Source organism: Archocentrus centrarchus, chromosome 5 (assembly GCF_007364275.1).
Source record: "Archocentrus centrarchus isolate MPI-CPG fArcCen1 chromosome 5, fArcCen1, whole genome shotgun sequence".
NCBI classification, from domain to species: Eukaryota; Metazoa; Chordata; class Actinopteri; order Cichliformes; family Cichlidae; genus Archocentrus; species Archocentrus centrarchus.
In genome coordinates, this window is record NC_044350.1 from 34,897,340 (window position 1) to 34,924,291 (window position 26,952).

General features: G+C 45.6%; 1 protein-coding gene across 2 annotated transcripts in view; it reads right to left on the reverse strand.

The window, feature by feature from the left end:
• flnba (filamin B a) overlaps positions 1-26,952 on the reverse strand; it is a 62,865-nt gene that overhangs the window by 6,004 nt on the left and 29,909 nt on the right. The window contains exons 5-42 of one of the 2 annotated variants that reach the window (XM_030729267.1): positions 26,317-26,464; positions 25,130-25,248; positions 24,663-24,737; positions 23,683-23,845; positions 23,379-23,579; positions 23,143-23,280; positions 22,747-22,873; positions 22,193-22,329; positions 21,667-21,860; positions 21,427-21,540; positions 20,933-21,076; positions 16,714-16,837; positions 15,236-15,396; positions 14,183-14,273; positions 13,782-13,936; positions 13,528-13,645; positions 13,227-13,306; positions 12,882-13,067; positions 12,442-12,756; positions 11,729-11,834; positions 11,390-11,590; positions 11,083-11,256; positions 10,837-10,999; positions 10,221-10,381; positions 8,840-9,131; positions 8,404-8,557; positions 8,136-8,325; positions 7,801-8,048; positions 6,464-6,550; positions 5,866-5,971; positions 5,404-5,544; positions 4,941-5,069; positions 4,496-4,669; positions 3,537-3,695; positions 3,249-3,452; positions 3,005-3,157; positions 2,728-2,850; positions 253-519 (exon numbers count right to left, since the gene is read on the reverse strand). In XM_030729267.1, the coding sequence (XP_030585127.1) occupies positions 253-519; positions 2,728-2,850; positions 3,005-3,157; positions 3,249-3,452; positions 3,537-3,695; positions 4,496-4,669; positions 4,941-5,069; positions 5,404-5,544; positions 5,866-5,971; positions 6,464-6,550; positions 7,801-8,048; positions 8,136-8,325; positions 8,404-8,557; positions 8,840-9,131; positions 10,221-10,381; positions 10,837-10,999; positions 11,083-11,256; positions 11,390-11,590; positions 11,729-11,834; positions 12,442-12,756; positions 12,882-13,067; positions 13,227-13,306; positions 13,528-13,645; positions 13,782-13,936; positions 14,183-14,273; positions 15,236-15,396; positions 16,714-16,837; positions 20,933-21,076; positions 21,427-21,540; positions 21,667-21,860; positions 22,193-22,329; positions 22,747-22,873; positions 23,143-23,280; positions 23,379-23,579; positions 23,683-23,845; positions 24,663-24,737; positions 25,130-25,248; positions 26,317-26,464 (6,022 nt within the window). The remainder of the gene's footprint in view (positions 1-252; positions 520-2,727; positions 2,851-3,004; positions 3,158-3,248; positions 3,453-3,536; positions 3,696-4,495; positions 4,670-4,940; positions 5,070-5,403; positions 5,545-5,865; positions 5,972-6,463; positions 6,551-7,800; positions 8,049-8,135; positions 8,326-8,403; positions 8,558-8,839; positions 9,132-10,220; positions 10,382-10,836; positions 11,000-11,082; positions 11,257-11,389; positions 11,591-11,728; positions 11,835-12,441; positions 12,757-12,881; positions 13,068-13,226; positions 13,307-13,527; positions 13,646-13,781; positions 13,937-14,182; positions 14,274-15,235; positions 15,397-16,713; positions 16,838-20,932; positions 21,077-21,426; positions 21,541-21,666; positions 21,861-22,192; positions 22,330-22,746; positions 22,874-23,142; positions 23,281-23,378; positions 23,580-23,682; positions 23,846-24,662; positions 24,738-25,129; positions 25,249-26,316; positions 26,465-26,952) is intronic. The other variant, XM_030729268.1, reaches the window with a different exon arrangement.

Genomic DNA, 26,952 nt, shown 5'->3' on the forward strand with positions numbered 1-26,952 from the left:
ATTCAAACAGATGCCCCTCCCCCTTTAATGAACACACCATCAGGTCCTGACACATCATCTGACAAATGATGCTGAGCCAGCTACAGCAACACAAAAAGGGTCCTTTCATTACTTGTAGCTACACTGGCAGAATAGCACGTACAGTTTGAGGTGTACTCAAAGGTGCATTTAATGTGAAGCTGCAGCCGTCTGAGGCTCTCCTGCAGCGATGAAGCCCTGTGGCACAGAGGTGAAAAATTGTTTTGTGCATACCTGGTTCTCCTGCCAGTGCTCCCTCCAATCCTGGACCTCCTGCTCTCACCTTGGCAGCCCCACCCTCTCCCAGCGGCCCCACCGTGAACTGGAAGGGGCTGCCTGGCACGTGCACGCCCCTGTACTTCACGCTCACGCTGTGCACGCCCATCTCCGTGGGCACGAAGCGCACACAGTAGGTATCGTTACCAGTGGCCACGAGCTCGGCGGGCTGACGGGATCCAGAGGGGGAGGTGACCTCAGCGGTGACGTCCTGCATGTCGATGGCTGAGCGGAGAGGAAGAAGGCATTCATTTCACCACTAACTTCATCAAGCTTATTTTATCTTGACTTAAGTCACTGCAATTAAAGCTGTAAACCAGAACTGGGTGAGAGGAGAAGTTACAGCATTTTTAGAATGGATGAAAAATTCACTCATAGAATAAATTTAGCTATTCATGGTACTGAGGTAGACTCTGTAAATGCTTCATATTTACCAAGAGAAAAAAATCCTCAAATTAAAAAAAAGAAAAGAAAAAAAACTTAAAGTATGCGAATAACAGATATTAAATACACCTGGGACCAAATATTCAAACAGGACTGTTACTTTTCCATTTAGTTATTAAGTATTTTCTTCCTTCTATGCCAGATTCAGGTGTTGGCGAGCATTTAATTTTAAAAAAAATCTGAAAAGGAAAGTTTTAAGCCTAATCTTAAAAATAGAGAGGGTGTCTGTCTCCTGAATCCAAGCTGGGAGCTGGTTCCACAGAAGAGGGGCCTGAAAGCTGAAGGCTCTGCCTCCCATTCTACTCTTAAGTATCCTAGGAACCACAAGTAAGCCAGCAGTCTGAGAGCGAAGTGCTCTGTTGGGGTGATATGGTACTATGAGGTCTTTGAGATAAGATGGGGCCTGATTATTCAAGACCTTGTATGTGAGGAGAAGGATTTTAAATTCTATTCTAGATTTAACAGGGAGCCAATGAAGAGAAGCCAATATGGGAGAAATCTGCTCTCTCTTTCTAGTCCCTGTCAGTACTCTAGCTGCAGCATTTTGGATCAGCTGAAGGCTTTTCAGGAAGCTTTTAGGACAGCCTGATAATAATGAATTACAATAATCCACCCTAGAAGTAATAAATGCATGAAGGAGCTTTTCAGCATCACTCTGAGAAAGGATGTTTCTACATCTTCCAACATAAAAACAGCATAGAATTAATCCTGTAGAGTCCTCATGAATCCTGGGGTTCATGCAGCTGTTATTTTTGAGGGCTGCCAAAAAAATAATAAAATTTTTATTTTTTTTTTTCCAGACAAACCGGTTTGTAGTGTGCTCAGTGTGGTGATTTATAAAAATCTAGTTATAACTAATGATACTAACTAGTTACCCTAATTTAATTTTGATGCTGTCGTATCAAACGTGACATGAGCTTTGCTGAATGAACGCTGCCGTCGATTCCTGTCCCAGAAACACTAAAGCTGATTAAAGATGAGGTGGAAATTTTTTTCATGCTCAAACCACCAGAGCTATAACGCACCCTCCACCCTAGCACTGTGTCCCAAACAGGGGGCATCAACAACCCAAACACCCTTCGCTGCTCTGGCTCGCCCCGCCAGCACCAGGCCGGAGAGGCCGGAGATTAGCCGGACTCGCCCAGGAGACTGGCTCTGATCCTGGGGAGCAGCAGAGGAACGAGTCATGGGAACGCTGGATCTTCCAGACCACCAGAGGGAGCAGTAGGAGCGGGAGGTGGTGTGAGAAAGGAGCTGCCGAGACAGGACGAGTAGGAACCAGCTCACTGGAGGAAAGAGATGATGAAGAGGAATAGGAGAGAATACAAAGGGGGTGAAGGATTGAGGGGTATGAGAGGGGAACAAGGCAGAAGAGAAGGAAATAAGGAGAAGCTGAGGAGAAGAAGGAGACATGATGGAGAAGAGGAGAGAAAAGGAAAAGATGAGAAAAACAAAAAGAAATAAGAGGAAATAAGGGAAGATGGGTGAAAACAAAGTCATGAAAAGGGAACGATAGAAGAACAAGGAAAGAAAAGTTAAATGTCAACGATGAGTACAGTCAGCACAGAGCAGCAGCAGGAAAACCAGGAAAAGCTGAAGTTTCAGATGAAGAGCAGCTCTGACGAGCTCCTTAAAGAGATCGCCCTTTTTTTATTAATGCATCTGCTCCATTTACCAACTCTTAATGCCTCCTGTTGCTCTTTTTGTTCTCTTCGTTGTTGATCTCGACTTCTGATTTTTGCTTGTGTTAATTTTCTGCAGCAGCTTGCATCATCAGCGCCACGATTAAAGGAAATCTCCACATTTTATCTGCAAACATTATCTGTGCAGTAACTTCCTGATTTAACTGGACACAGTGAGGATAATGCTGCAAGCTTCTTTAAATGACAAACTCATCCTACTGCTTTTCTCAGGACTGCCCCCCTGCTGCAGCCAGCCAATCAGACGAGCCCTCACATTAGCACAGTGAGAAAGCGTGTGTGTGTGTACCTGGTATCTTTAGGCTGAGGTCACACACACTCCCGACGCTGGCGACCGACGCTGCCTTCTGCCGTCTGGTGATGCTCTCCCGAATGCGACCCTCACCTGTCACCCGCACTGTGAAGGGACTTCCTGTTGACACACACACACACACACACACACACACACACACACACTCTTAGTTGTAGGCTTCATCATGCCTTCAGCAGAGCTGGAATCAATCGCTCGATGAGGAATCGTCAGAAACGTCTGACTAAAACCGTCAGCGAGCTCCTTTCCTCGTTACCTGGGACGTGTTCCTCAGCAAAGCGGATGGAGACGATGTAGTTTCCGGGTTCAGTAGGACAGTAGGTGACTCTGCAGGTCCCGTCATCCATGTCCTCCGTCTGGATGTCCACCTTACTGGGACCTTCGATGGACAGAGCCAGACCGCCATAGCCTGCAAACATGCAGATGTTACATTATATCAACTATACTAATTATGAGCTTATATTAGAACATAAATACATCGTTAATGGGCTGACACTGACCCGCCTCCTGTGTGTCGACTATGAAGCTGGCGTTGTTGAAGGTGGTTCCCTGGACGAGGCCGTCACCATGAGCTTTGACTCGGCTGGCGTCGCCGATCTCAGACTGGACAACCATGATGGTGATGGGACTGTTGGCAACGTGACGACCGTTTTTCAGGATGCTGACCTGGTGCTCACCCACCTCCCGGGGGATAAAGGAGATACCTGCATGAAGGAGACAAAGGTGGGAGGAGCGATTAAGGTAAATGTTGCACTTTTATTCTTCTGAAATGTGTTTCTGCGTATTACCGATGTGATTGTTGGACATCCTCTTCAGCAGGCAGGGCTCGTCGCGTCCGGAGGGCGACCTGATGCTGGCGCTGAGCAGACTGAGGTCCGTCTCATTAATGTCCAGAGAGAAATCTGCAGCTGAGCCCAGTTTGACCTGAGAGCGCCGCTGGTTGTCCTCTGAAAGACGAACGGAGGTAAGACACCACTGAGAAGCTGAACTTTCCATGACTGTCAGTCGTTTCAGTGTCACAGAGTAAAACTGGCCCTGAGTGAAGCCAGTTTGGATTCCTCCATCAGCTGATGCAGAAATCCTCCAGATGTCTGGACAAATGACGAGCCTGCAGCGCCCTCTACACTGCAGGCTAACATTTGTTTCAGCTCTGCTGCCATGAGGACCAACACAGAAGAAATAACTGCATCTGTTAGATTTTACTTAAGCTTTTTATTGCATTACACTCAGATTTAGATTTAAAGTCTTCATTTTTTTCTAGTTTTGTTTAATTGTGCTGCTTTTATTTTATTGAGCTGTGTTGTATTTTAGAATACGGGGTCGGTACGGCCACGAAAAACCCAGAAAAGTTATGGAATTTCAAAATACAAGTTTCCATGCCTGATGGGAAAAAACATTTAAGACTTATTAGCAAAATCTCTCTGGATGCTGATTTTAAATATTTAACAAGGGTCAGAAAGACACTAAAATGTTTTTATAGTGAAGGGAAGCCTGTGCAGAGAAGTTATTTTAGAGACACTGATTAAATCTGTATAATTAGATATGGAGAAACATCCTGTTTTAAGAGGGGAAAAGGTACATGGGTACATTTGTTAAATGAGAAGCGTAAAAACAGATTTCTCATGTCTGAATCAGCATCAAAACCATCAATTATTTAAAAAAAATAGTAATTTAAATGGTGACTAATGAGCCACACTGCTGGATAATTTAGTCACTTTTACAGTTGTTTGTGTGTGCGCAGTCTGACCGGTGATCCTGGCGGTGAACGGGCTGCCGGCGATGTGCTCCTCGTTGTATTTGACCAGGATGTTGTAGTCTCCCGGCAGCGTGGGCAGGTAGCTGACGGTGCACGTCCCGTCTTTATTGTCCACACAGCTGATCTCCGCTTTGGACGGACCCTCGATGGCCAGGTCCAACCCTCCTACACAGCGATGAAACAGGATGTGAGAAAAGTGTAAAAATAAAAGCCCTTGTTGCTTCTGCAGCTCACAGAGCAGAAACTAGTGGGGAAAACAAATTGAGTCAGTGCTTTCAGAGATATCACTCCTGCTAACAATCATTTTCAGGAAAAACTTCTTCAATGAGAAGATTTGCTGAATCTTTCAAAAACCTTCTACACAACATTGTGATAAACTTGTGTGTAACTGGTGATCCAGTGATTCATTCAGCCGTCCTTTCCCTTCAGCCTGCACCTTCAGAGGCGTCCTCCGTGAAGACCGTGAAGGTGGCCAACTTCTTGGCGACGCCGTAGCTCAGACCAGGACCGTAGGCTGTGACATTGGGACTGCTGACGTGGTTCACATAGAACTGAAGAGGAGACTCTGCAATACACAGTCAACATGAACGCAGCATTTTTATTACTATTACTCCGTTATTAACACTTTAATATTAATACAGAGAGAAATTCATGACAGCAGCTCCACATCAGATCCATGCAGCTGCATCAGAATCACTCAGACGTGTCCTGACACCAACGTCTGACCTCAGTAATGCCCCAACACCCGAAAACTAAAACCAGAGACCTAGAGGCCCCGCCCCCACGCTTTATCCTGACAGCCTGAGGCCTCTGAGAGCAGCAGGCTGTGATTCTGGTCATGATGCTACAGTCACAGAGTGTCCACACACACACACACACACACACACACGTGTGTTTACCTGGGATGTGTGTGCCGTTATACTTGATGTGCATCTCATGCAGACCGGCCTCAGTAGGTGAGTACTGCACTGTGACCGTCCCATCCAGGTTGTCTGTGATGAGCGGCTGAGCGGATTTACCTGAAGGCATCAGCACCTCACCTGTAAGAGAAATTTCTGTTATTTCTGTAATGGGAGGAGCTCCCAGTACCACTGGGGGGGACTTCAGTTTGTACAGACTGTCATTTCTAATTAGACTGATTTATATTAACCCGTGCATGTCTACGCCACACTTCATTTTACCGGTGACTCACATCTTAAAGATACTGCGACGGCTGGTCGAGCACAGACATCAGCTCAGAGTCAAAGATCTGCGTCTGTCAGTTTTAAGCCTCTGCTAAATTTATCTCATGTTAAAATACGTGAAAACTGATTAACTTAAACCCCATCGTTTATGCCCCCCCCGATCCATCCTTTCCTCACCAGTGATTTCTCCCTTCCTGAAGGAGAAAGGAATCACCATGTCGAAAGGTCTGAAGCCACTGCCGTTCACGCTGCTGCCATCTGGCTCGTAGCTTTCTGACGTCACCTGAAGAAGACAAAGACAAAGACTGACTTTGGTGTGTCAGTTTGGGGGGTCTCAATGACTCGAACCACAAACATGCTGCATCCAAGCCCCGCCCACACAAGGGTATCCTGAAAAGAGTTGTGCAACGAAGGATGGATGAGGAAGAGGTGGACGGCGACGGTGATGATGATGGAGTGACTGATGTAGCCGCAGTAATGAAGAGTGCACCAAGAAAGAAGGAAATATTACCACAACCCCTCCCAAAAAACCAACCCCACCCTTAATCACAGAAACCGCACACAGCTGATGGGTTGTTTCGTGATGATGTTAGAAGTTTGCTGCGATCCCATTGGCTGAGAAAAGTGAAACGATGGCGGAGGAGGGAAAGTGTTCGAGTACACCAAGGAACGGAGCAAGAGATGTTAAGAGTTCAACCAGCAGCCATTCACCTGAGGAGCGGGGTGGGTGGGTGGGTGTGTGTGCAGGTGTGTGTGTTTGTGTGTAATAGGGTACCCATGGCTTGAAGCCAACTCCAGGGGGAGCGGCCTGTTGCAGTAGAGATGCAGGCTGCTCTTTCATCATGGGTACCTCATCAGTAGCCTGGTGACACGACAGTAAGGATCAACACGTCACACACAGTCAGTCAGCCCATGTAGATATACATGTGGGACTACAAGCCCAAAGTTATGATGTCTGAAGTTTCTGTGGCTGACCAGAATCATCATACATGTTCTGTCCTCATTAGCAATTATATGACATCCAATCCTCATATTTTCACCAGCTTACCAAGCTTGAATCCACTTTTTAGGAATGTAAAATAACATCAACTTCCACCTGTATTAATTTTTGAGTATACAGTTTGATTATTTCTGCAAGTGTCTTTATAGCAGCTTGTTTCAGATAGACAAACTGAAGGGCTGCGCTAAGGATCAGGATTTAATCTGAGTCATGCCAAGATACCCAGTTTCCCGTACAGGGATTATGTCTAATCCTGGACTACTTTCTTATTGTGGTCTTCATTGACTTTCCTTTTAGTCTAGAACCATGCTTAATCCATGACTGGGAAACCTGCTGTAAGAGTGCAAGAATATGGAGCTGGAAATAAGCAGAGTCATGAATTCATGTCAAAGTGTACTAAAGACGAAACTCATACATTTGGCTACTTCTTTAATTTTATAACTGAAGAAAATGTGTTTGAGACAATTCTCCCTCCTAGCCCCCCCTTCTCATTTTTTAATGAATTTTTAATCCACTTAAAACTCCACATTCGATGCACATTAGTGTTTAAGAAATGGCAACATTGTATCTGCGCTGCCACCTGATGCAGGCAGTAAAAGCAGCCGTCTGAAGATGGCTGCTTTTACTAAATCTACAATGAAACAAATTCCACTGTAACATCACTGTAGATGGATCTCACACACACACACACACACACACACACACAGGTTTATCAGTTGAGGTAATATTAGCGGTGTTTGTGGCAGCAGTGGTTTCCTTGCAGGTTTAAGTCCACGTGGTACAGACTGGTTATGCATTGGTAACATGCTGCTTATTCACTCAGCCTAATGAACACACTGCAGAGCAGTGCTGTTTGTGGAGCCGTCGTCTGTCTCACATTCTGACGAGCAGAAGCAGAAATATGGAAGAAAAACACCCTGAAAAAAATTAATATAAAACTGTACAGAACGGATTTACTGTTGGGAAGTTAAAACAACCTCGAAGCATCGAGGCGCTGCTGTATCCCTCAGACTGATGGGGAAATCTTCCTCCACGCGTTTCAAATTCTGTTCAGCACATTTATGTGAAACCAGTTAAATCGGTGTTAGAGCGAAGCACCGGCCCTTCCTCACCATGACTTTGAAGGGGCTGCGTGGGATGTTCTCCCCTCCGAAGCGGACATAGATGACGTAGTTCCCGGGAGCCGGCGCGGTGTAGAAAATGTCAAAGGTGCCGTCTTCGTTCTCCAGCACCTCGGCCTCCACCTCGCTGCCATCGGGCTGAACCACCACACAGCTCACCTTCCCTTTCCCAGCACCCTTTGCATTCACTACCAGCCCCAGCTCCTTGCCGATGGCCACAGTGGGACCCACACCAGGACCTGGGAGGAGGATACATTATAATAATAAATGTATGAATAAATCTGCTGCAAAAACAAAATGAGCTGTCAGACTCAGCGCTCACACACCGCTGACGGTGCACTTGCTGGCGTCTCCAGTTGCTGTGGCACGGACTCTATACGGTGATGCTGGGATGTCGTCACCACCATATTTGATAACGATGGTGTACCGGCCAGCACGGTCGGGGACGTACGACACCCGGTATGTACCGTCACCGTTGTCATGGATAGTGGGCTGCTTAGGTTTGCCATCCTGGTCCTGAAGAGGAAGGAAGTGAAGAACAGTTAAAGTGTGACCCTGCTTTAGTGAGTGCATTTATGAGTGTGTGATACTAACCGTGATGAGCACGCTCAGTTGGCCCTGGCCGGCATCTTTGGCATCGATGTTAAACTCAACAGGGAAGCTGGCGGGAACGCCGCTGGTCAGCCCGGGGCCGCTGGCTCGGACTTTGCTGGCATCGTGAGTGGGCAGGACCCGAAACTTGAAGGGACTGAGAGATCAGAGGTGGTGAGTACAGACTGATCTTCTGCAGTATGAATCTCTGCAGCCATCACAGGTCAAAGGCACAAATCCATCACCGACTCCCAAAACCCTCCGACAGACAGGAAGCAGACACATGTTCACGCCTGCTGAGCCGGACTCGCTCGATTCAAATATATAATTATATAATACATAATCATATGTATCTGTTCATATGATCTTAAGTTTAGCTGAAGTTGCTTTGGAGGTTTCAGCAGTCAGATTTAGACAAACCAGGTTTACAGCCGTGTACCTGTGTGGGACGTCCTCCTCGGCGTACTTCACAGCCACCGAGTACGGCCCCTCCACAGATGGCGTGTAGGACACTGTGTGAGTCCCGTCTCCGTTGTCGGTCACCTCCACGGGCTCTGCGACACCTTTGGGCGCCGTGACTGCCACAGCCAGGGGGGCCACGCCGGCCTTTCTGCAGTCCACTGTGAAGGATTGTGGGATATTGGCCCTGACTCCCGATGCCACTCCAGGACCAGAAACCTTGACCTTACTGGAGTTCACCACATCCTTAACCGGGACCTTAAATGGACTCCCTAAAGGCCAAAAATGAAAATAAGTAGGCTCACACACCACCAGAGAGACTAAAGATTTGAACCTTTTGGGTCAGAAAAGAGCTGCACAATAGTTTAGAAGTGGTGTCATTACACAGCCTGTCCAGCAGAGTGCGCTCTGACTGCACTGTTTATAATACTTTACCATTTGCAGCAGAGCAGCATCACAGATACAAGAAGGCTGAGCGAACGATGAACTGCTAATGAAATACATTCCTGCATCCTAACCACGGAAAAAGGTGTCAAACAAGGAAACATGCTGAGCTTTTCCAGTCAATGACCCCCCCCCCCCCATTATCTTTCTCTTGAGCCACATCTTTAAAACATTAAACTGAAACTTGTCTTTAAAAATCAGCAACAACCTCAACTTCTTTGTAACTAAGCAACATTAACTGCATCAGCATCTGTTTGTAGGCAGCACTGAGAGAAAAGCCAACAAAGCTGCATTAAAGTGACATTAAAGGCCTGTAAGATATAAACATGAGCTCAGCCGATCTGTGCCGAGTTAGTTTATTCCTGTTTTCCATGTTGACGAGAACCATTCCTCCTCAGATTTCCCCCCCATGAGCCTTCTCACGTTTCCAGAATTAAGTCAGATTAAATTATTCTCTCATTTGTCGTCAACAAATCTCAGAAAACTGACTCAAAACATCTGGATCTAGATCCTATTCATCCATCCCACACATCCACTACCTCCAGTTCTTCTGGTGACGATTACAGAGGGACACGCAGCCCTCATGAAGGCCAGAAGCTGAAATACATCAGTCAAAAACTCGTTCCGTAAACTGCAAGGACGTCTTCAGGATGCCGAGGTGTTCCCAAGCTAACACATGATCTTTCCAGTGTGTCCTGGTCTGCCTCCAGTTGGACATGCCTGAAACGTCTCACACCGATGCAGCAGGTCTACTCTGAACTCCTGAATACCTGGAGCTTCTCATCCCATTTTTAGGGCAGGGTTTTTCTCCTGTATACCCCTCCTGAGACCTTCCCCTGTGTTTCAGCTTATTAAAAGAGTAAGGTAACTAGTAGTAATAAAGAGAGCCCCCACCCAGAAGAAGAAAAAACCCTCACCTGGGATGTGCTCCCCTCCATAGGTGATGTTGATGTCGTAGGGTCCCGGTGTGAAGGGAATATACTCCACGCTGCAGCTGCCATCTTTGTTATCTGTGCAAGACATCTTGGACTCTGATGGACCCTCCACAGTGATGCCGAGCCCACCAATACCTGCCCCCCTGGTGACACCCAAATTATTCATACGTTAATCATCCATCTGATGGATGTCAGAAAGTTCAAATGTATGCAGATGATGAAGTATGATTCACAGTCACTCTTACAGGTCCAGTTTAAGTTAATTAGGTCATTTCTGTCATTAGGGCACAGTTACTTTTAAATACTCACATATTGAATATTGCTTCAGTGCTTTGTCAACAGGTGGAACAATTCAATCATCTCATCAATGAAACAAAAATATTTTGGGAATTTTTAAAGTGACAGAACTAAATCTGTATTATGAATGATGTTTTGCATGGACACATTAACGGACGATCTTTGGTTAATGGCTTACCTGCAGTCCTACAACTGGCACAACACATTTTGTCTCATATCTGCTTTATTGCTCTTATTTAAACAGTAAACACGGTGAAGCATTTTAAAGGACAGATGAGAGAAATCCAGCTCTGCTCTGTACCTGGTAAAGATGTTGAAGTTGTTGGGCTGCTCAGTCAGGCCTTGTTGGAGCCCGGGGCCGGTAGCCACCACCCTGCTGGGGTCACAGCCCTCTGACACAGAAACCCTGAAGGGGCTCTTAGGGACCGGAGTGTCATCGTACAGAACCTGGACGCTGTGGTCGCCTGAAACGCACAAAGACGGACGATGAAGCCGACATCACAGCAAAAAGGCCGTCACACGGTTCAGTTCTGACTGGGGGTGTTACCGTTCTCAAAAGGAGTGTACTCAACACTGTAGGTCCCATCGGCCTGGTCGGTAACCACACAGTCGGTCAGAGCTCCAGATGAGGTCCTGACCTCCGCCTTTATGTGGTCTCCGCCTCGCCGGGTCAAAGAACGAGCGTCCACTGTGAACTCTGTGGTGGCTTCTCTGAAAACAGCTGGAGGGGGGAGAGCAGAGGAAGGACTGAGTGCATAAAGATTCTCTTCTGGTTATTAGACTTAATCAGGCTGTTAATGTCATCTCCAAATATGAAGGAGCCCTGATATCACAAAGGGCTTTAAAATCTGTACCTTGCCCCTCCACTCCGGGTCCAAACACTTTGACTTTGGAGGTGTCCACAGCAGGGTCCACCATCACCTTGGCAGGGAAGCCGGGGACGGTCTGGCCTCCGTACTTCAGCAGCAGAGTGTACATGCCGGAGGTCAGCGGGACGTAGGTCACCGTGTAGGTTCCATCTTTGTTGTCCACAATCTCCGTCTTAGCTTTTGCACCTGGAACGTGAGATTATATTTTAAACAAATGAATTTCTAAGAGTTCGGAGGATCCCCGTGTGGCACAGACTTGATTTCATTTAACACCAGTGAGTAAAAGGCCAAAGCCCTGAAGCCTTCACTTAAAGCAGATGTTACCTGAGCCAGGTGGGCTGGTTGGAGTGGAGTCTAGCGCAGCCTCCAGGCTGAGTTCACCCGGTCCAGCCTGAGAGCAGTCCACATTTACAACACTGGTTTCTCCAACCTGGACAGACAATAACCTGAATCAGACTTTGAGGAGAGGACCGGGTGAGTCAGACGCTGTTCCAGCAGACAGAAGAGGAAACAAGACGAAGGAATATAAAGGACAACAATGACGACAAACTGGATTTATGCTCGTTTCAGGGATAAATTATGAGGAACATTAAAGTCTCCTCCTCTTCAGCAGAGTCCACAAATACACATCAGCTGACCAGCTCATGTGGGACAGCACACACACACACACACACACACACACACTCCTACAGGGAAGATTAAATCCAGAGGCTGTAAGGAAAAGGCTGTCATCATGGGTCGAGTGCAGGTCAACTGTCACATTTCTTGCAGCTTCTAACACGCCCAATGGAGGAAATTACACCATAAAGTCAAAAGCTGCACAGATTTTGGTGGAAAATGATGGAAACAGTAAGACAGGAGAACGCTGCTACAGGAGACTCTGCATCCCTGCAGAAACCCAAAGATTAAACAGCAGCTAACATTTATCAGCAGCTTGAACAATAATCCAGCTGAAAGCTGAGCTGCAGAGAAATGTAGAAGCTTTGCTGGGAACAAACTCAGCATGTCTGCATTTGTCCATCCCTGCAGGCCCTCACCTTGGCTCTCTTTAGGCCTGACCCTGAGGCGACCACCTTGGAGGGGTCAAAGGGCATCTGGATGTCAGCTTTGAATGGAGATCCGGGGATGTGGACATTCTCAAACAGGATGTTAACCAGGTAGTCTCCGGGCTCGGTGGGCAGGTAGGAGACCGAGCAGGTCCCGTCGCCGTTATCCGAACATTCGATCTTGGCCTCGGTCGGCCCCTCCACCGTCAGCCCCAGACCTCCGGTGCCGGCGCCTTTGGTGTCGATGGTGAACTCGGCCGGGTTCCCCACTAAGCCTCCCTTCAGACCGGGACCAAAGGCTTTCACCTAGAACAAGACGACCCGTTAATGTTACTATTGATGATGTAATTGATCGACATATTAACATGATTCTGTTGATGCTTGCATTGGTCACATGTCTTTATTTCTTCATTTTCAGAAGATGCTTCTACCTTGCTGGGGTCTGGAGGAAGGTGGGCCTCCACGGGGAAGGGGCTTCCAGGGACGGGGTGTCCATCATAGGACACGTTGACAGCGTACACCCCCTCCTCTGTGGGGGTGTAACGGACCAGACTGACGTGTGCTTTACCCGACTGAGGCTCCACTTTACAAGGTACCGCTCGCTGACTGGGACTCAGCTAACACACACACACACACACACACACACACACACACACACACACACACACAGAACATTTTTAAAAACCTTATTTTCTTATCCCATAAAGAGACCAAAAGAAAAACTGGACTGTACTACGGTTATATTTTTCACATGGGGTCAGTATGAGCCGACTCACCACTTCCACCTCCAGGTGACCTTGACCTCCAGCACCTATCGTGTCCACCATAAACTGTTGCTCCTGATCCACCTCCACTCCTGAAAGACATTTTTTACAGTTAGTACCTGACTGATGAATGATGTGGGCACGGACAATAAAATAGAAAAACAGTGAAGTTGATTTTTGCAGAGAATAATCAAAAGTCTGCTGATGCTGCTAACTCATGTTGGTTCCTTTTATTTACCCTGGAAAATAAAACATCCCACAGATTTAGAACCCGCAGCCGATAGTTAATCTCGAGCGGAGGAAGACCACTTACTTCCATCCATGTTATCCACAGTGACTTTGCTGAGGTCGAGCGGTGCAGCGACCCCGACTGTGAAGGGGCTCTTGGCGATGGGATCGCCTCCAAACTTCACCACAATCATCATCTCGCCCTGCAGAGAAAATCATTAAAAAGGCTGCAGTTTCAGACACTCTGTGCAAACTGGGTGCAAGCAGGTGAGGTCATGGTGCATGCACACGGGGGTTACCGCTCATCCCCAGAAGTACACCTGTGTGTATCTGACGTACCTGTTGTGCAGGTGTGTACTTGACGGTCTGAGAGTAGTCGTAGTTATCGATGATGTCAAAGTCTTTGACAGGAGAGGAGAAGGTAACGTCCAGCGGTGCTTTACCTGCTCCTTTAGTCACCACAGTGAAATGAGTTGGCTTTCCGCTCTCCACACCTGGACAAGTAGAAGTAAGAGTCATTAAAGTTCAGCTGCCACGCAACTAAGTACATTCAAACAAACCACGGTTCTTAAAAACAGGTCTCTGAGTGATTTTGTATGAGTGTTATTCATGTTCTCTGGACGCTGTCACAGATCCAGGTAGGACTGAATTTTAGTTTGAAGGCGGAGTTTAATGTTCGAGTTTCTCTCCAGAAAAACAAACAGTTTAAATTCCCACTAAGAGACGGAAACGTGTCTCACCGGTGCGGGCCAGGCCAGGACCTTCTGCTTTGACCTTTGATGCATCGTGGGAAGGATCGACTTTAACGCTGAAGGGGCTCTGTGGAACTTCCTGTGTAAAAAAAATAAAAGCCCCAGTAAGCACATATTTCCCCTTCATATTAAAACATAAGCCTCTGCAGGCTGCCTCCAAAAGTGAGTCCCGTGGTCTAAATTCCTTCATAATAATTAAGATGGTGATTTTTTTTTTAATAAACCTGTTTAGTTTTGTTAGTGGAGCGGCTGCTCTGACTGACAGAGGCGTCGGTCACTCACAGTCGGCCGGACGTCACCATCACTAATTTGAGCCATTAAAGTGGACCCCACCAAAATTAACTGACAAAAAACATGATCCAGGAAGACTGAACATAAGTGTATCCTCCAGGTGCTCTCTGAAGGATGACACACACTTCAAATTAACCCTGGGAGGCTGAAACCTCTGTTCAAAAAGTTTTCAAAATTCATTACTTTTGTGTCCTCCGATTGCCCCAAGACTTAAAAAAAAGTTTTCCAAATTCCCACATTCTGATAGGTTAGGGCTTAGGGACCATAAAAATGACCTCACAGGCAGCTAAATGCCTTCATTCTCACAGCACGGCCATCTTTAAACGTAGAAAAATTCATGCAGTTCTGCAGACAAGCCTTAATCACAGGAGACACTACACCCTCTGTAGGCAGCGTTTCACTAACAGCAGACTTCCACCTGGGGAGAAAGTGGGACCTTCCACTAGTGATCAGAGTAGGAATCAGACTGACAGGATGCTGTAATCTAAAAAGGAAGCTAACAGACATCAGAACGGCATCATTTTGGTCCTCATTACTTCATCAAATCAGACTTAAAACAATCCCCAATCAAGAAGTCTGAGCCCAGTTTAGGGAAGGGAAAGATCTGGAGTTATTAGTTACTTTGTAACTATGTGCTTTCCAGAGAGTTTATAGAACCACACTTATTAGCACTGGCTAACGTAAATGGGGTCACCTCTGACTCCAAACTGTTAACACTGAGTGTGAGGTCCTTTCAGGTGTGTGTTGTACCTTATCAGTGAACAGCACTTTGATGGTGAGTCTTCCAGCTGCAGGAGGGACGTATTTGACTGTGAACGTGTCGTTGGCGTTGGGGATGATATCGAAGTCCACGTCAGCCTCTTTGTCACTGATCATGTTGGCGTCACACTTAATCCCCACGCTGACGTCACCTGAACACACACACACACACACACACACACACACACACACCTCAGACTGCAAATTCTTTGGCCAATGATTGTTTCAGTGTATCAACTGGCTACCACAAGGGGGCGCTGACTGCTTCTATTTTCTGCTGCTGGTTCAATTTTCTCCTCAAATGCTTCATTTCTGGGATGCTACAAAAAAAAAAAAAAGCTTTAATGCAAACTAAACCAAGTGTGCAGCACAGAGACCAAAGCCATCAATCACAGCAGAGGAATTCAGAGTAAGAGAGGACAGAAACTAGCCCCCCCAAAAGGGAAACTAGTGATAACCTGAAACCAGTCAGAAAGCCCCTCCACCTCCCTGTCTTTCTATACGGAGAGTTTACAGAACATTGAGAGAACCCTGGAACTTCATTTGGACAATAAAAGAACCTCTCAGATCCTTCAGTTCTGTGTCCTCTGCTGCATGAACATTTCTTTAATTAAACATTCTGGATGTATAATTAGAAAAAACAAAATGGAGTTAAAGAGGAGTTACGTTTCTTATTTTCTGTCTCACACACACACACAGACACACACACACACAGACACAGTCCTGGCAATGATCTCAAGGCAGAAACATCCCGACAGGAAATTCATCCCTCTGACCTTCCCGAGCAGTGACACACATGATCACACTCCATCCCCCTGCTTGCACAGGTTCCCATTTATTATCCAAACTCGGACTCGTGTGTCTGTACTCATTAATGCAGTGAAATACTGCTGCTGCTCGCCACACTTGTTTGTTCTTTAAAACGTCCCGGCTCAGAGCGCAGAAATGTCACTGTGCTTCACTTCATTAGAACAAAAAGTAAACGTGTTCATCAAGTCAGATTTTTGAAATTTGTGCTGCAAATCTTTTTCCAGTTTAATTCCAGAATTATATATAATAAACCACAGCTTTAAGTCTGATTTTGATACCGATAAAGTTAAAGAGGTCTGATAGTCAGCTCAGGTGGCAGAATTTATTAAAAGCAAATAAACTACTAAGTGGATTATGTTGCAGTTTAACACATTCCTGACAGTCAGACCCGGCGTTTGTGGCACAAATTTGGGAGAATATTTTTATGCTAGATGGAATCTGTTATTCAGTGATGTCACACAAAGCTATGAGGAGAAAATCTGAAACCAAATGTTTGGAGTAGCTAACAGGGATTACGTGCAGAGATGACTCATTTGCCAATGTTCAATATGAGGATCCGCCACTGCACCAGATAATACACACGACAGAAGACAAGGACCAGTGTGTCCCTTTAAGTGTCGGTCTCTATGACAGTCATTACTACAGTGTGTTCATGTTACCATCTCCGGCTCCTGAGCAGTCCACAGTGAAGTGTGTGGGTTCGTTGGCCTTCAGTCCAGTTCTCTCCACTCCAGGACCGAACACCTTCACCAGGTCGGGGTGGCTGCCTTTACCCACATTCACCTACGGGCACCGACAGGAAGCGACATTTATTTCAGTTTACTTGATGAGGCATTAAAAGATTTTCTAAAATGAAATTAATAATATGGAGTACCACAAGGCTCCAGACTAGACCCACAGCTTTTTAAAATGTATGTGTACTTCCGTCACTGTCTTCACACATCTATAATATTTAACACAGGTGAAGCATGAACGTTTGGAGAAAGGCTCTTAAACGTGTACAAGGTTGCAATAATCCAGATGAGAGGTATACTGAGAATATATTAAAATCTAAGGTGTCCTTAAATGTTACAGAAAAATAATGTTCACCCAAACTTTAGACATTTATGCTCAAAGATCTGAAGATTAACTAAGCCAGGATTCAGCTGAAGCAAACCTCTCTGCAGGCAGCTCACATCTACAACACAGGAACAAAACTTCACAGCGTACAATAATAAACCAGAAATACATGCACACTGAATCTGTCAGTAAATTGCTGAAGTGCAGATTAATGACCTTCCTCTGATTAAAAATCAGCAGATAAACTTTAATCTGACTGGAGGAACAACAGAAATGATCCAGACTTCCAGAGGACCACAAAACTGACTTCACAACGACGTTCAGCTGCATCTCTGTGAAGCTTTGATGTGGTTTCATATTTTTCCACCTTCAATTAAAATCTGACCATTTCCCTTTGGTATGTTTTTAAACTATTAAAACCAGCCTTGAAATTCCCTTTTGTGTCATTCTGATCACATTTCCAGCAGAATTCCATCACAGCTGCACAGATCCGGGGTCGGATCCTTTGCTTTTCCTGGTCTTTGCTCACTTCTTCCTTTTGTCTGCGTTTGGGTTCGGACAGTGTGGGACTTTTCCCTTCATCAAGAAATCGGCAGAAAATAGAAAGTGAAAGGAAACTCGGTGAAAAGAGCAAATTCAAAAGAGGAAAAATGAACCAAACACAGAACATTTAAATTTAATGTAAATTTATTTTGAAATCAACTTCCAGTTATGCTGATTAAAGTGTTTAAGTGCTTTTTTTAGTACAGCTTGTAATTAAAGTTAGTTTCAGCCAACATGTTAGTTACAAATTAGTGTTAGACAAAAAGGATAAAATGCATGCACAGAAATATCAAATGAATGAGGCGTTTGGGGGAATTCTGCAGACTGAAGTCATTTTAACTTACAGATTAAAAAAGGCATATAAGTAGAAACCAGCGCGATGACTGCAGAGCTTTTCAAGTTGTTTCAGACTTGTTTGTAAAGCTGACTGTCACAAAGCTTCATAAAAACTACTTTTAAGAGTAACTTTGCACCACTGACCCAACACTGACACCGACGTCTGTCCTCTCTCACCAGGCAGCGTTAAACCGCTCAGGTGACAGAGCTGCCGGGACAGACTGCAGGAGGACGGACGCCACGTCCACTCAGGTGAATGCACCTGAAAATCAGGAGCTCCTTTTGCACCGTCTGACATGACAGCTTTTATGTCCTGTTATCATTAAAATTATAGCTGTGAGAGAACACTTCAAAATAAGTGCCCAGGAGCATTTACAGATGGTTCATGACTGCAGCGCATGTGTGGAAACTGCTGAACTGAGCTCATCATAAAGAAGAATCAACTTCACAGCTTTTAAACTGGTTTCCACATCACGTTTTTCCCTGTCTGCAGTGGACATTCAGGCTTTAACCGTGAGCCTCTGTCCCTGCACACATCTGATTAAAGGCGTCTTTGCTGCAGGTTCCCAGCAGCGCTGAGAGCGTCTGCACGTTATCCACGTACAGCAGGGATCCTCACGTCCAGGCCTCGAGGGCCGGGGTCCTGCAGGTTTTAGATGTGTCTCTGCTTCAACACGCCTGAGTCAAATATAGAAGTCATCAGCAGGACTCTGGAGAACCTGACTGCAGACTGAGGAGGTAATTCAGCCATTTGATTCAGGTGTGTTGGATCAAGGACACATCTAAAACCTGCAGGACACCGGCCCTCGAGGCCTGGACGTGAGGATCCCTGACGTACAGGATCGACACTGAAACCAGGAAGGTGCAGTCAGTTCCCAGAAGCCTGCAAGCTGCTGCAGTTCAGAACAAGTCTGCTGAACAATCACTGACTTTAATCCAACGAGGCGTCCTGACCAGCTGAAGTGATTTATGAACACTACAGAAATCAGGCAGGCTTGCATTTGGTTCCAAAACCATTATGAAGGTCTGGCTCCAAACATGTCAGACTTCATTGTGCACATTACAAAAAAACTTTGTTTTGGATTTTGTGCATCATCTTTGCCAAATCCTGCTGCCATCATCAGGAATTCCTGAACGGCAAATCCAGACCCATCTCAGGCCGGGGGGGTGTCAGACAAACTCAAACAGGAATTAAAAATACAAAATAAAAGCATTACAGTGGTAAACAGGTTAGTAAAGATCAGTGCAAACAGAAAACCTTTTCACTCAGTGACCACTTTCATCCTGAGGAGGTCGCTCAGTGTCAAATGACATAATGGGTCAAAGGTCGCTGGATCAATATGACCTCATTACATTCACTCAGTGAAAAGGTTTTCACTGCACATGAACACAGAATAAAATCATGCTGTTAAAGTTTCACTGATCTGAACCTCCATCCTCCCAAACTGAGTGCAAACATGAAATCTGAAGATATGAAACCATTTGTGGTATTTACAGTAAACTGGGGCTGAATCCAAATGTCACAGCCTCCTTTTAAACCAGCTACACCTGAAGGTTTAACCCGTTTATGCTGCTGGGAGGAGTCGCTGTTGTAGTGACTCTGGGATGATTTTTAATTTTAGTGCATTAACACAGAGATGCTTCTATCCTCACAGGGAACATCAGCTAACACGTCCTGATTTATGACACCACTGTTTTTAAATCATTAAATGTTAGAAACAGTTTAGCGATAAGACTGTTCAGGAGAGCGCCTTCAGCCAATCAGGACGCTGCTGCCTGAACTCAACATTTTAATATTGTTCTGTATCCATTTCCATTCTTCTGGCAACAGACAGAACGTTTGACCCATGAACTGACCTCATTTGGGCTGCAGGGCCATGCAGACCTGTTCATTCTGGCAGCAGCAGCTCTGCATTAAAGTCCTTCGATCAAAGCATCAAAATACATTTGGAAAAAAAAAGGAGCAGATCTGGTTTAATTACTGATGCCCGTTTTTCCCAGTTTTCCGATGGAGTTTTGACAACTTTGCCTGCTTTAAAGGCGGCCGGAGAACCAAAAATAAAAATAAAAATCTTGTATGCAGGGTGGTTCTTTAGGGTTATGAGCCATAAATACAGGTGAACTACGTGCTGACAGGATTGAGTCTGCTTCAGTCACAAAAACAGTTGAAGCTGGTTTGAAGCCGGGATCTGAAAGGTTCAGGTCAGTGAATTTCTAGTGGAAGTCAAACCCAGAAAGTATTACAGGAAAAAAAAAAATATATATGGTTACAGTGCACAAAAGACCTCTTAGTGCATTTAGTGGTTAAATCACCTTCACACAATAAACCTCATAATAAAAACAGGCTTTAGGAAAAGGTGGATTTGTGGGTTTTAAGTGAGGATGTGAAAGAAAGAAAGCTGTTACAGTGCAGTGTTATAATGAAGGACTTCATTAGGACGGTCCAGAAATTACATTTTAAATGCAAAAACACAAAAGCTGCGACTTCATTTCTGATCAAATAGCGTATGTTAGTGTGAGGCAGGCACATCTGAAACCTCTGCTGAAGCTTTATTTATGAATACACGTGAAACTAAAATGAAAACAAACCCAGACACGAGTTTCCTTCTACATCAGCGACCTCATTGATGGTGGAGGTAATGATCCCAGTCATAAATTCATATACTGTTGGTCTACCAGCTGTTCCCATGTTAGTGTTTAAAACCTGTACCTCTCCTCAACAGTAGTTATGATAATCAGAGGCCTCTTAGCTTTGCAGCTCCCATCTCTACGATTTGACTCCGCCTCCTCCAAAGTTGGCTCTGACCGAACTCCTCCTCTGCGCTCCGTCTTAATTAAAGGCTCTAACTGAGTGACCTTGATGCTGCCTGCCACAGCCTGAGGCTCGGATTTGGGCAGGGAACTTCCTGTACTAACAGGGTGCTGTGATTGGCTGCTTACCCTGAAGGGGCTTTTGGGGATGCTGACTCCCGCCCAGGAGACGGCCACGGTGTGTTTGAGAGGGGAGGCGGGCGTATAGGAGCAGCTATAAAGCCCGTCACCTTTGCTCCTCACCTTCACCTCCACAGGAAGTCCCTCTGCATCCTGACAACACAAACAGGAAGACGGTTAATGAGACGGTCAAAGTAGTAAAGAGATGGTTCAATTAGATGGTATTTGACTTCCTGTAATGCTGGAAATATTGAACATCTGCTTAAAGCTTCTGAAATTGAAGGATTGCTTTTCTCTGAAGTCACATGAACATCGTTTAATCATGTGACAGCAAACAGCAGCAGGAGCTAATCATCCACCCACCGCAGCTGCACTGAACACTACACTCTGCCCTAACAGTCTGACTGTACGATCAGACCGTGATCAGCTGGGTGCAGACTGATTCAGACATGTTTGTGCCCACAGTCACGTCTGCAGAAACGTTTGGGTGGAGCTCTGCTCACCTGAGCTGCGATCTTCAGAGGTCCACTCCCAGCATGCTCAGCGTTCACGGTGAACTCGGCCGGTTGGTTGATGAGGCAGCCGCTCTTCTCGAGCCCCGGCCCGTAAGCCTGGACCTGCAACAGCAAAACGAGTCATTTTCCACTGTGTACCTGCTCATCTTTAGGTTTCCATTAAACACCTGAACACACGAGCGCTGGTTCAGCGTGTGTCCATAACAGACGGGTCTGTGTGCCACTGACCTTATCTGGGTAGCTGCCGTTGTTATCAGGGACGATGTAAGCCATGAAGGGGCTGTGCTCGATGTCCTCTTCATCACAGGTCACATGGACCGCATACTCGCCAGGTTCTGTTGGCCAGTAACGGACGTCACATGACCCATCGTTTTGGTCCTCGCACTCGATCTTGGCCTGCGAAGGTCCCTCGATGGCAAAACCTGAAGGCACAGCAGGTTAGATTAGAGAGGACGTAAAGACCAGCAGGACCCATTCAGCAGTGACATCTGAGGCTGAAAGAAGCAACCAGGGGCCACAGATACAGCAGCTGATCCACTGTGGCGACCCCAAAGGGAGCGGCCGAGGAGGAAAACCAACCCTTTAAAAGTTTAAAAGAACTGCCTTCATATATGACGACACCTCCGACAAATATTTCTGCCTGCAGGCATTCAGAGCATTATGAAGCTGATCCAGTTTCAAAACCTCAGACAGTCAGAAGCCTTTATGGATCTTAATAAGGGATAACTGCAGGTAACCTGGTGTCATCACTCACCCAACACTCCCACATCGGTGCCGATGGACTCCACTACAAAGGTGGCAGGTTTACCCACAATGCCTCCTTCCAAACCCGGACCCCAGGCCCTGATCTGCTGAGGCCCCGCCTCCTGACCGACCGTCACATCGAAAGGACTGGAGAGAGAAAAATAAACATAAGAAAGGAGGCAGTAAGATCAGTCTGCTGGTGTTTTGGTCCTCTTACAACATGCACGTTAACAAAAACAGGCCAAGTAACTCACCGACCACAGCCCCCCCACAGGACTGCCATCCAACACCACAGTTAAGTGTGTGTGCAGTCTGTGGTTCATATTTGCTGCTCTCACAAACACATTTCACTCAAAATAAAACTGTTGGATTTACTGTCTGCATTACTTTTATATTTCCACGTGTCTGTTTTCCCACTAACTGCACCCTCCCTCCCTCCCTCCCTCCCTCCCTCCCACCGCTACATGTTTGCACTGACTGGGTCAAAGACAGCACAGCATTAATGGGATGGTTTGGGGGGGTGTTCAGATCAGCTGAGGTAACACCATGAAGCACACAGCTCACCTCTTCGGGATGTGCTGACCTCCCCAGGTGATGGAGACGGTGTATTTGCCGGGACTGTTGGGGTAATACTCGTAAGAGAACACACCGTCCTGACTGGAGAGCTGCTTCACCGGCTCCTCGATGCCCTCTGAAACCACAAACACACAAACTGTGATACATCTGCACATCATGGGAGGAGGGACAGCTGTGTGCTGCAATATGAGACTATATAAATAAGAGGGTGAGTAAAAGGCTTTTAAATCACAGCTAAAATACCAATATGACATTCTGCAGATAAACATGCAGAAACACGCAGTGGAAACAGTCAGTGAACGCAGCACGAAGCCTGTGAGTTGTCTCTAAGGTCAGAGTTAAAAAAGATCCATGTGCAGCTTCTGAAAGGTTAACTGTACTCACTGGGTCCTTTGACGAGCACCTTCAGTTCTCCACTGCCGGCGTTCCTGGTGTCCACCTTGAAGTCACCGACCTGTTTGACCCTCAAACCTGACGGCTGGAGACCCCGACCCGTCGCCCTGCACGCTCCCGGCACGCAGGCTGCCAGTGGAAGAGGCCGGACGCACAGACGGGTGATGACGGCGTCATTTAAAGGATTTATGGACGTGTTTGAGGTGTGAAACAAAGTGAATACTCACCAGGTCCCACGTCCACGCTGAAGGGGCTCTTCGGGACTCCGACCCCTCCGAAGGTGACCGTGACTGTGTGCGGTCCGGCCTGCGTGGGTCGGTAAGTGCAGCGGTACAAGCTGTCGCCCTTGTCCTCCATCATCACCTCCACAGTGTTCTGGCGGCCCTGAGGATCTCTGATCATGGCCGTTACGTCTCCTGAACCGGCACCTACAGCAGCCATCAAAAAAAAAACAAAACAATTAAAAAATGAAACTGAAGAAGAAGAAGACGAACAAAGTTAAATGAGGAACATTTAACTTGTTTCTCTTACCTGCAGTGTAGATCTCAAAGTAGGTTGGTTTGTTGGCGATGTTGCCCACAGGTTCAATTCCCGGGCCCTTCGCTGTGACTTTGGAGGCGTCACCAAGAGCTTTGTCCACATTCACCTCAAAGGGACTTTTGGGAATCTCCTGGCCTGCAAACAGCACGGTGACCTGGAAAAAAAACGTTATCCAGACTGTGGTTAAAGCACAGCATTTATTCATTTCTTCATTCATTCAGTCAAATATTGTAATAACGAGCAGCGCGCGTGCGACTTAACCCTTAAACTCATCTTTTCACTGCATCAATATGATGCTCTGAAAAGTGGCAGGAGTTTATTTTTCTATTAAATTCAAATTTAAACTATTTCTACTGGTTTCATGTTTTCCAATAAAATGTAATAGAAATTATAATAAATATATTTAAAGGTTGATTTCCTCAGAAATCCTGAAAGCAGCTTTTCCTCAGACTTCAGTCTGATTCAGAACAATAACACAGAGACGCTCTGACAGCTGATGGTACCGGCTGTCCAAAATTAAAATTTAATAAATTTCACTCCAATGACCTCAAATTTTAACAAACAGATTAAACTTGAGCGAGAACGTTCATAAAAACGCTCCAACTGGAAAACGGATTCAGACACGCTGCAGCACTCGGCGCACATCTGCATCCTCTGAATCTCGTTTGAATTTCGATTAATGAATCTTACATTTTTCAACATGAAGCTCGTTTCATTTGTTTCCCTCAGACTCACTTTTTAGGACTCCCCGTACTTTAATTTTACTGTATTAGTCACATGTTTGGGGGTTAAACTGATTTAAACATTTCTGAACACATGAAACTTGTGCTGAGATCCATTTTCTACACTCATGTTTAGACTGAATTCCTTTGTCACATCAGTTTTACTGAGTAAACAATAACTTCTTTTTTTAAACTTGCTCCTGATTCATTTCTGATTCCATTTTAGTAACACAGTAACAAACAGCTCACCTTGTGAGGTCCCATCACCTGAGGAACGTAGGTGACGCTGTATGTTTTCTTTCCCTCGTTAGGCTCCGCCTTCAGCTGATCAACAAATGCAGGTCATGCAAGTTAGACGTAGTTATTCTTTTACTGATACAGCACACACACACACACACCAACATTAATTAGTAGTAGTCGCAGTAGTAACAGTGTAGCATGTATGAAGGTAAATGGCTCTAAACATTTCCCAAAGTTTTTTCAACCCTCGGTTCTGTATGACATCACAGAGACAGGATGTGCTGATACTGTCAGCTCTGGGTGGGAGTTTGGAAGCCCCGCCCTTAAAGGTCACTTAAAGATGGAGGGGCACAACCAACTGATTGAGGCTGCAGCAGGATAAATAAATATTTTATGATGAAGTTTCTCCAGCAAGAACAGAAATATGCAGCCTGTCCTTAAACAGGTTACGCTCTAATGAGGAGGTGCGTTCGTACCTCCTCTCTGGTGCCATCAGGATGATCCAGGTACACGGTGACCTGCCCCTGACCCGCACTGAATGTGTCTACTGTGAAGACAGCAGGTCGCAGCACTCTGTTCCCTGTGGGCTCAATACCTGCAGAGGATGAAGGTCAGAGGTCAGCACATTTAATCCCAATCAAACCCTGAGCACATATTTGAACTACAAACAAACTTAAGCTGATTTAGTGAGACACAAAGCACGAAATGTTCCGAGTACACGGTTTGATTAACAGATCAGAGTTAAGATGCAGCACATAATGAAGGGAGATGGATTCTGCTTTAATTATATTTCCCTTCCTTCCTCCTCATTAGCCCGTCTCTCCCTGCTGCTGACTGACCACAGATCAGCATCCCTGTGTAATCTGAATCAGCTTACTGGCAGCTGGCTGACAGTAAATTGGTGCATTTCACAATAATAATAATAATAATAATAATAATAATAATAATAATAATAATAATAATAATAATAATCTCAGAACCTCTTTCAAAAAGTCCAAGATATGAAATACTGTGTGATAACTTTCACCGATGTCCTCCTTTTGTGGGGTAGCATCTAAGACCAGTTTCATCTTTAAGGGTTTTTTTTTTTTTATCATTTGCCTTCTTTGTGCCTCGAACCTCCGACATCAGCCTGGATTACAACCGTCTACTGCTGAATCCAGTGAGTCCAGATCTCAGGTTTGATATTAGAATCTCCTCAATCCTGCTCATTTTATTTCCCCCATTTCCTGTTTCTGTGCCTCCGGCTGTTCCTGGTCACCTTCCCTTCAGTTTCTGCTCAGTTACGATCTTCTGTGATCTCACACACACAGCCTGCTCTTAGCAACAAAGGTGTTTATAATTTATTTTAATTCATAAACATAATAAATATGCAAACATTTGTCTTAAATCTGTTTTGGTTTTCCCAGTGAGTGCGTTTGTGTTGCCCTGCAATTCATTTCCAGGTATTTCCTCCTCAGTTACAGAACAAACACTGACATCACCACACTCTGTGTGTGTGTGTGTGTGTGTGTGTGTGTGTGTGTGTGTGTGTGTGTGTATGGAGATAAGTGTATCAAGTGCTCCGACACAATGATTAGTAGTTACTGGATCAGTAACGCGCTGAGCTGAAGTGTTTCCAGAAGCATTTAAATTATTGTGTGTTGCATGTTTGTGTGCGTACCAGGTCCATACGCGCGCGCCTTCTTGGGGTTGAGTTTGGGTTTGAGTGGAGCTCCAGGCTTCAGTTTGGCTTTGGGGAACTGAGACAGGTAGGTCATCACCGACTGTTCGTCCACGCTGGGGTCGATGATTTCCTCTGGAGCAATCACCTGCAATCACACAGTTTAAGGCTGAGCTAAAATAATCCTGAAGGTCCCTCAAAGTCAGAGCTTTGCTGTCAGCGTGAAGGAAGCCTGAGGATGTGGCACAATCTCAGACTTTCTGCTTTCCTGTTTACAAATCAGTGTTTCTATAAAGACTCCTCACATTAATATCTGTTTGGTTACTGAGGACGTCGCTCACATGTGGTTATCTAACGATACCCACGATGTTCTCCTGCTCAGGATTTTGAAAGTAGTTTTAGCCAGCTGCTTATTATAAAGACCTTACAATAATCCAGAGATCTCACATTATCAGTTTCTCCCCGAAAGCCAAAAAAACCTGCAGAGCTGCACAAAAACATGCATTTCTCACCTGATTATTATATTTAAATAGATACAAAGTTACACACACAGCTTCACATACAGAAGATTACACACTGATCTGAAGTCATCTGCACAAAGTGCTTCAAGATCCAATCCTTTACCAACTAAATCAG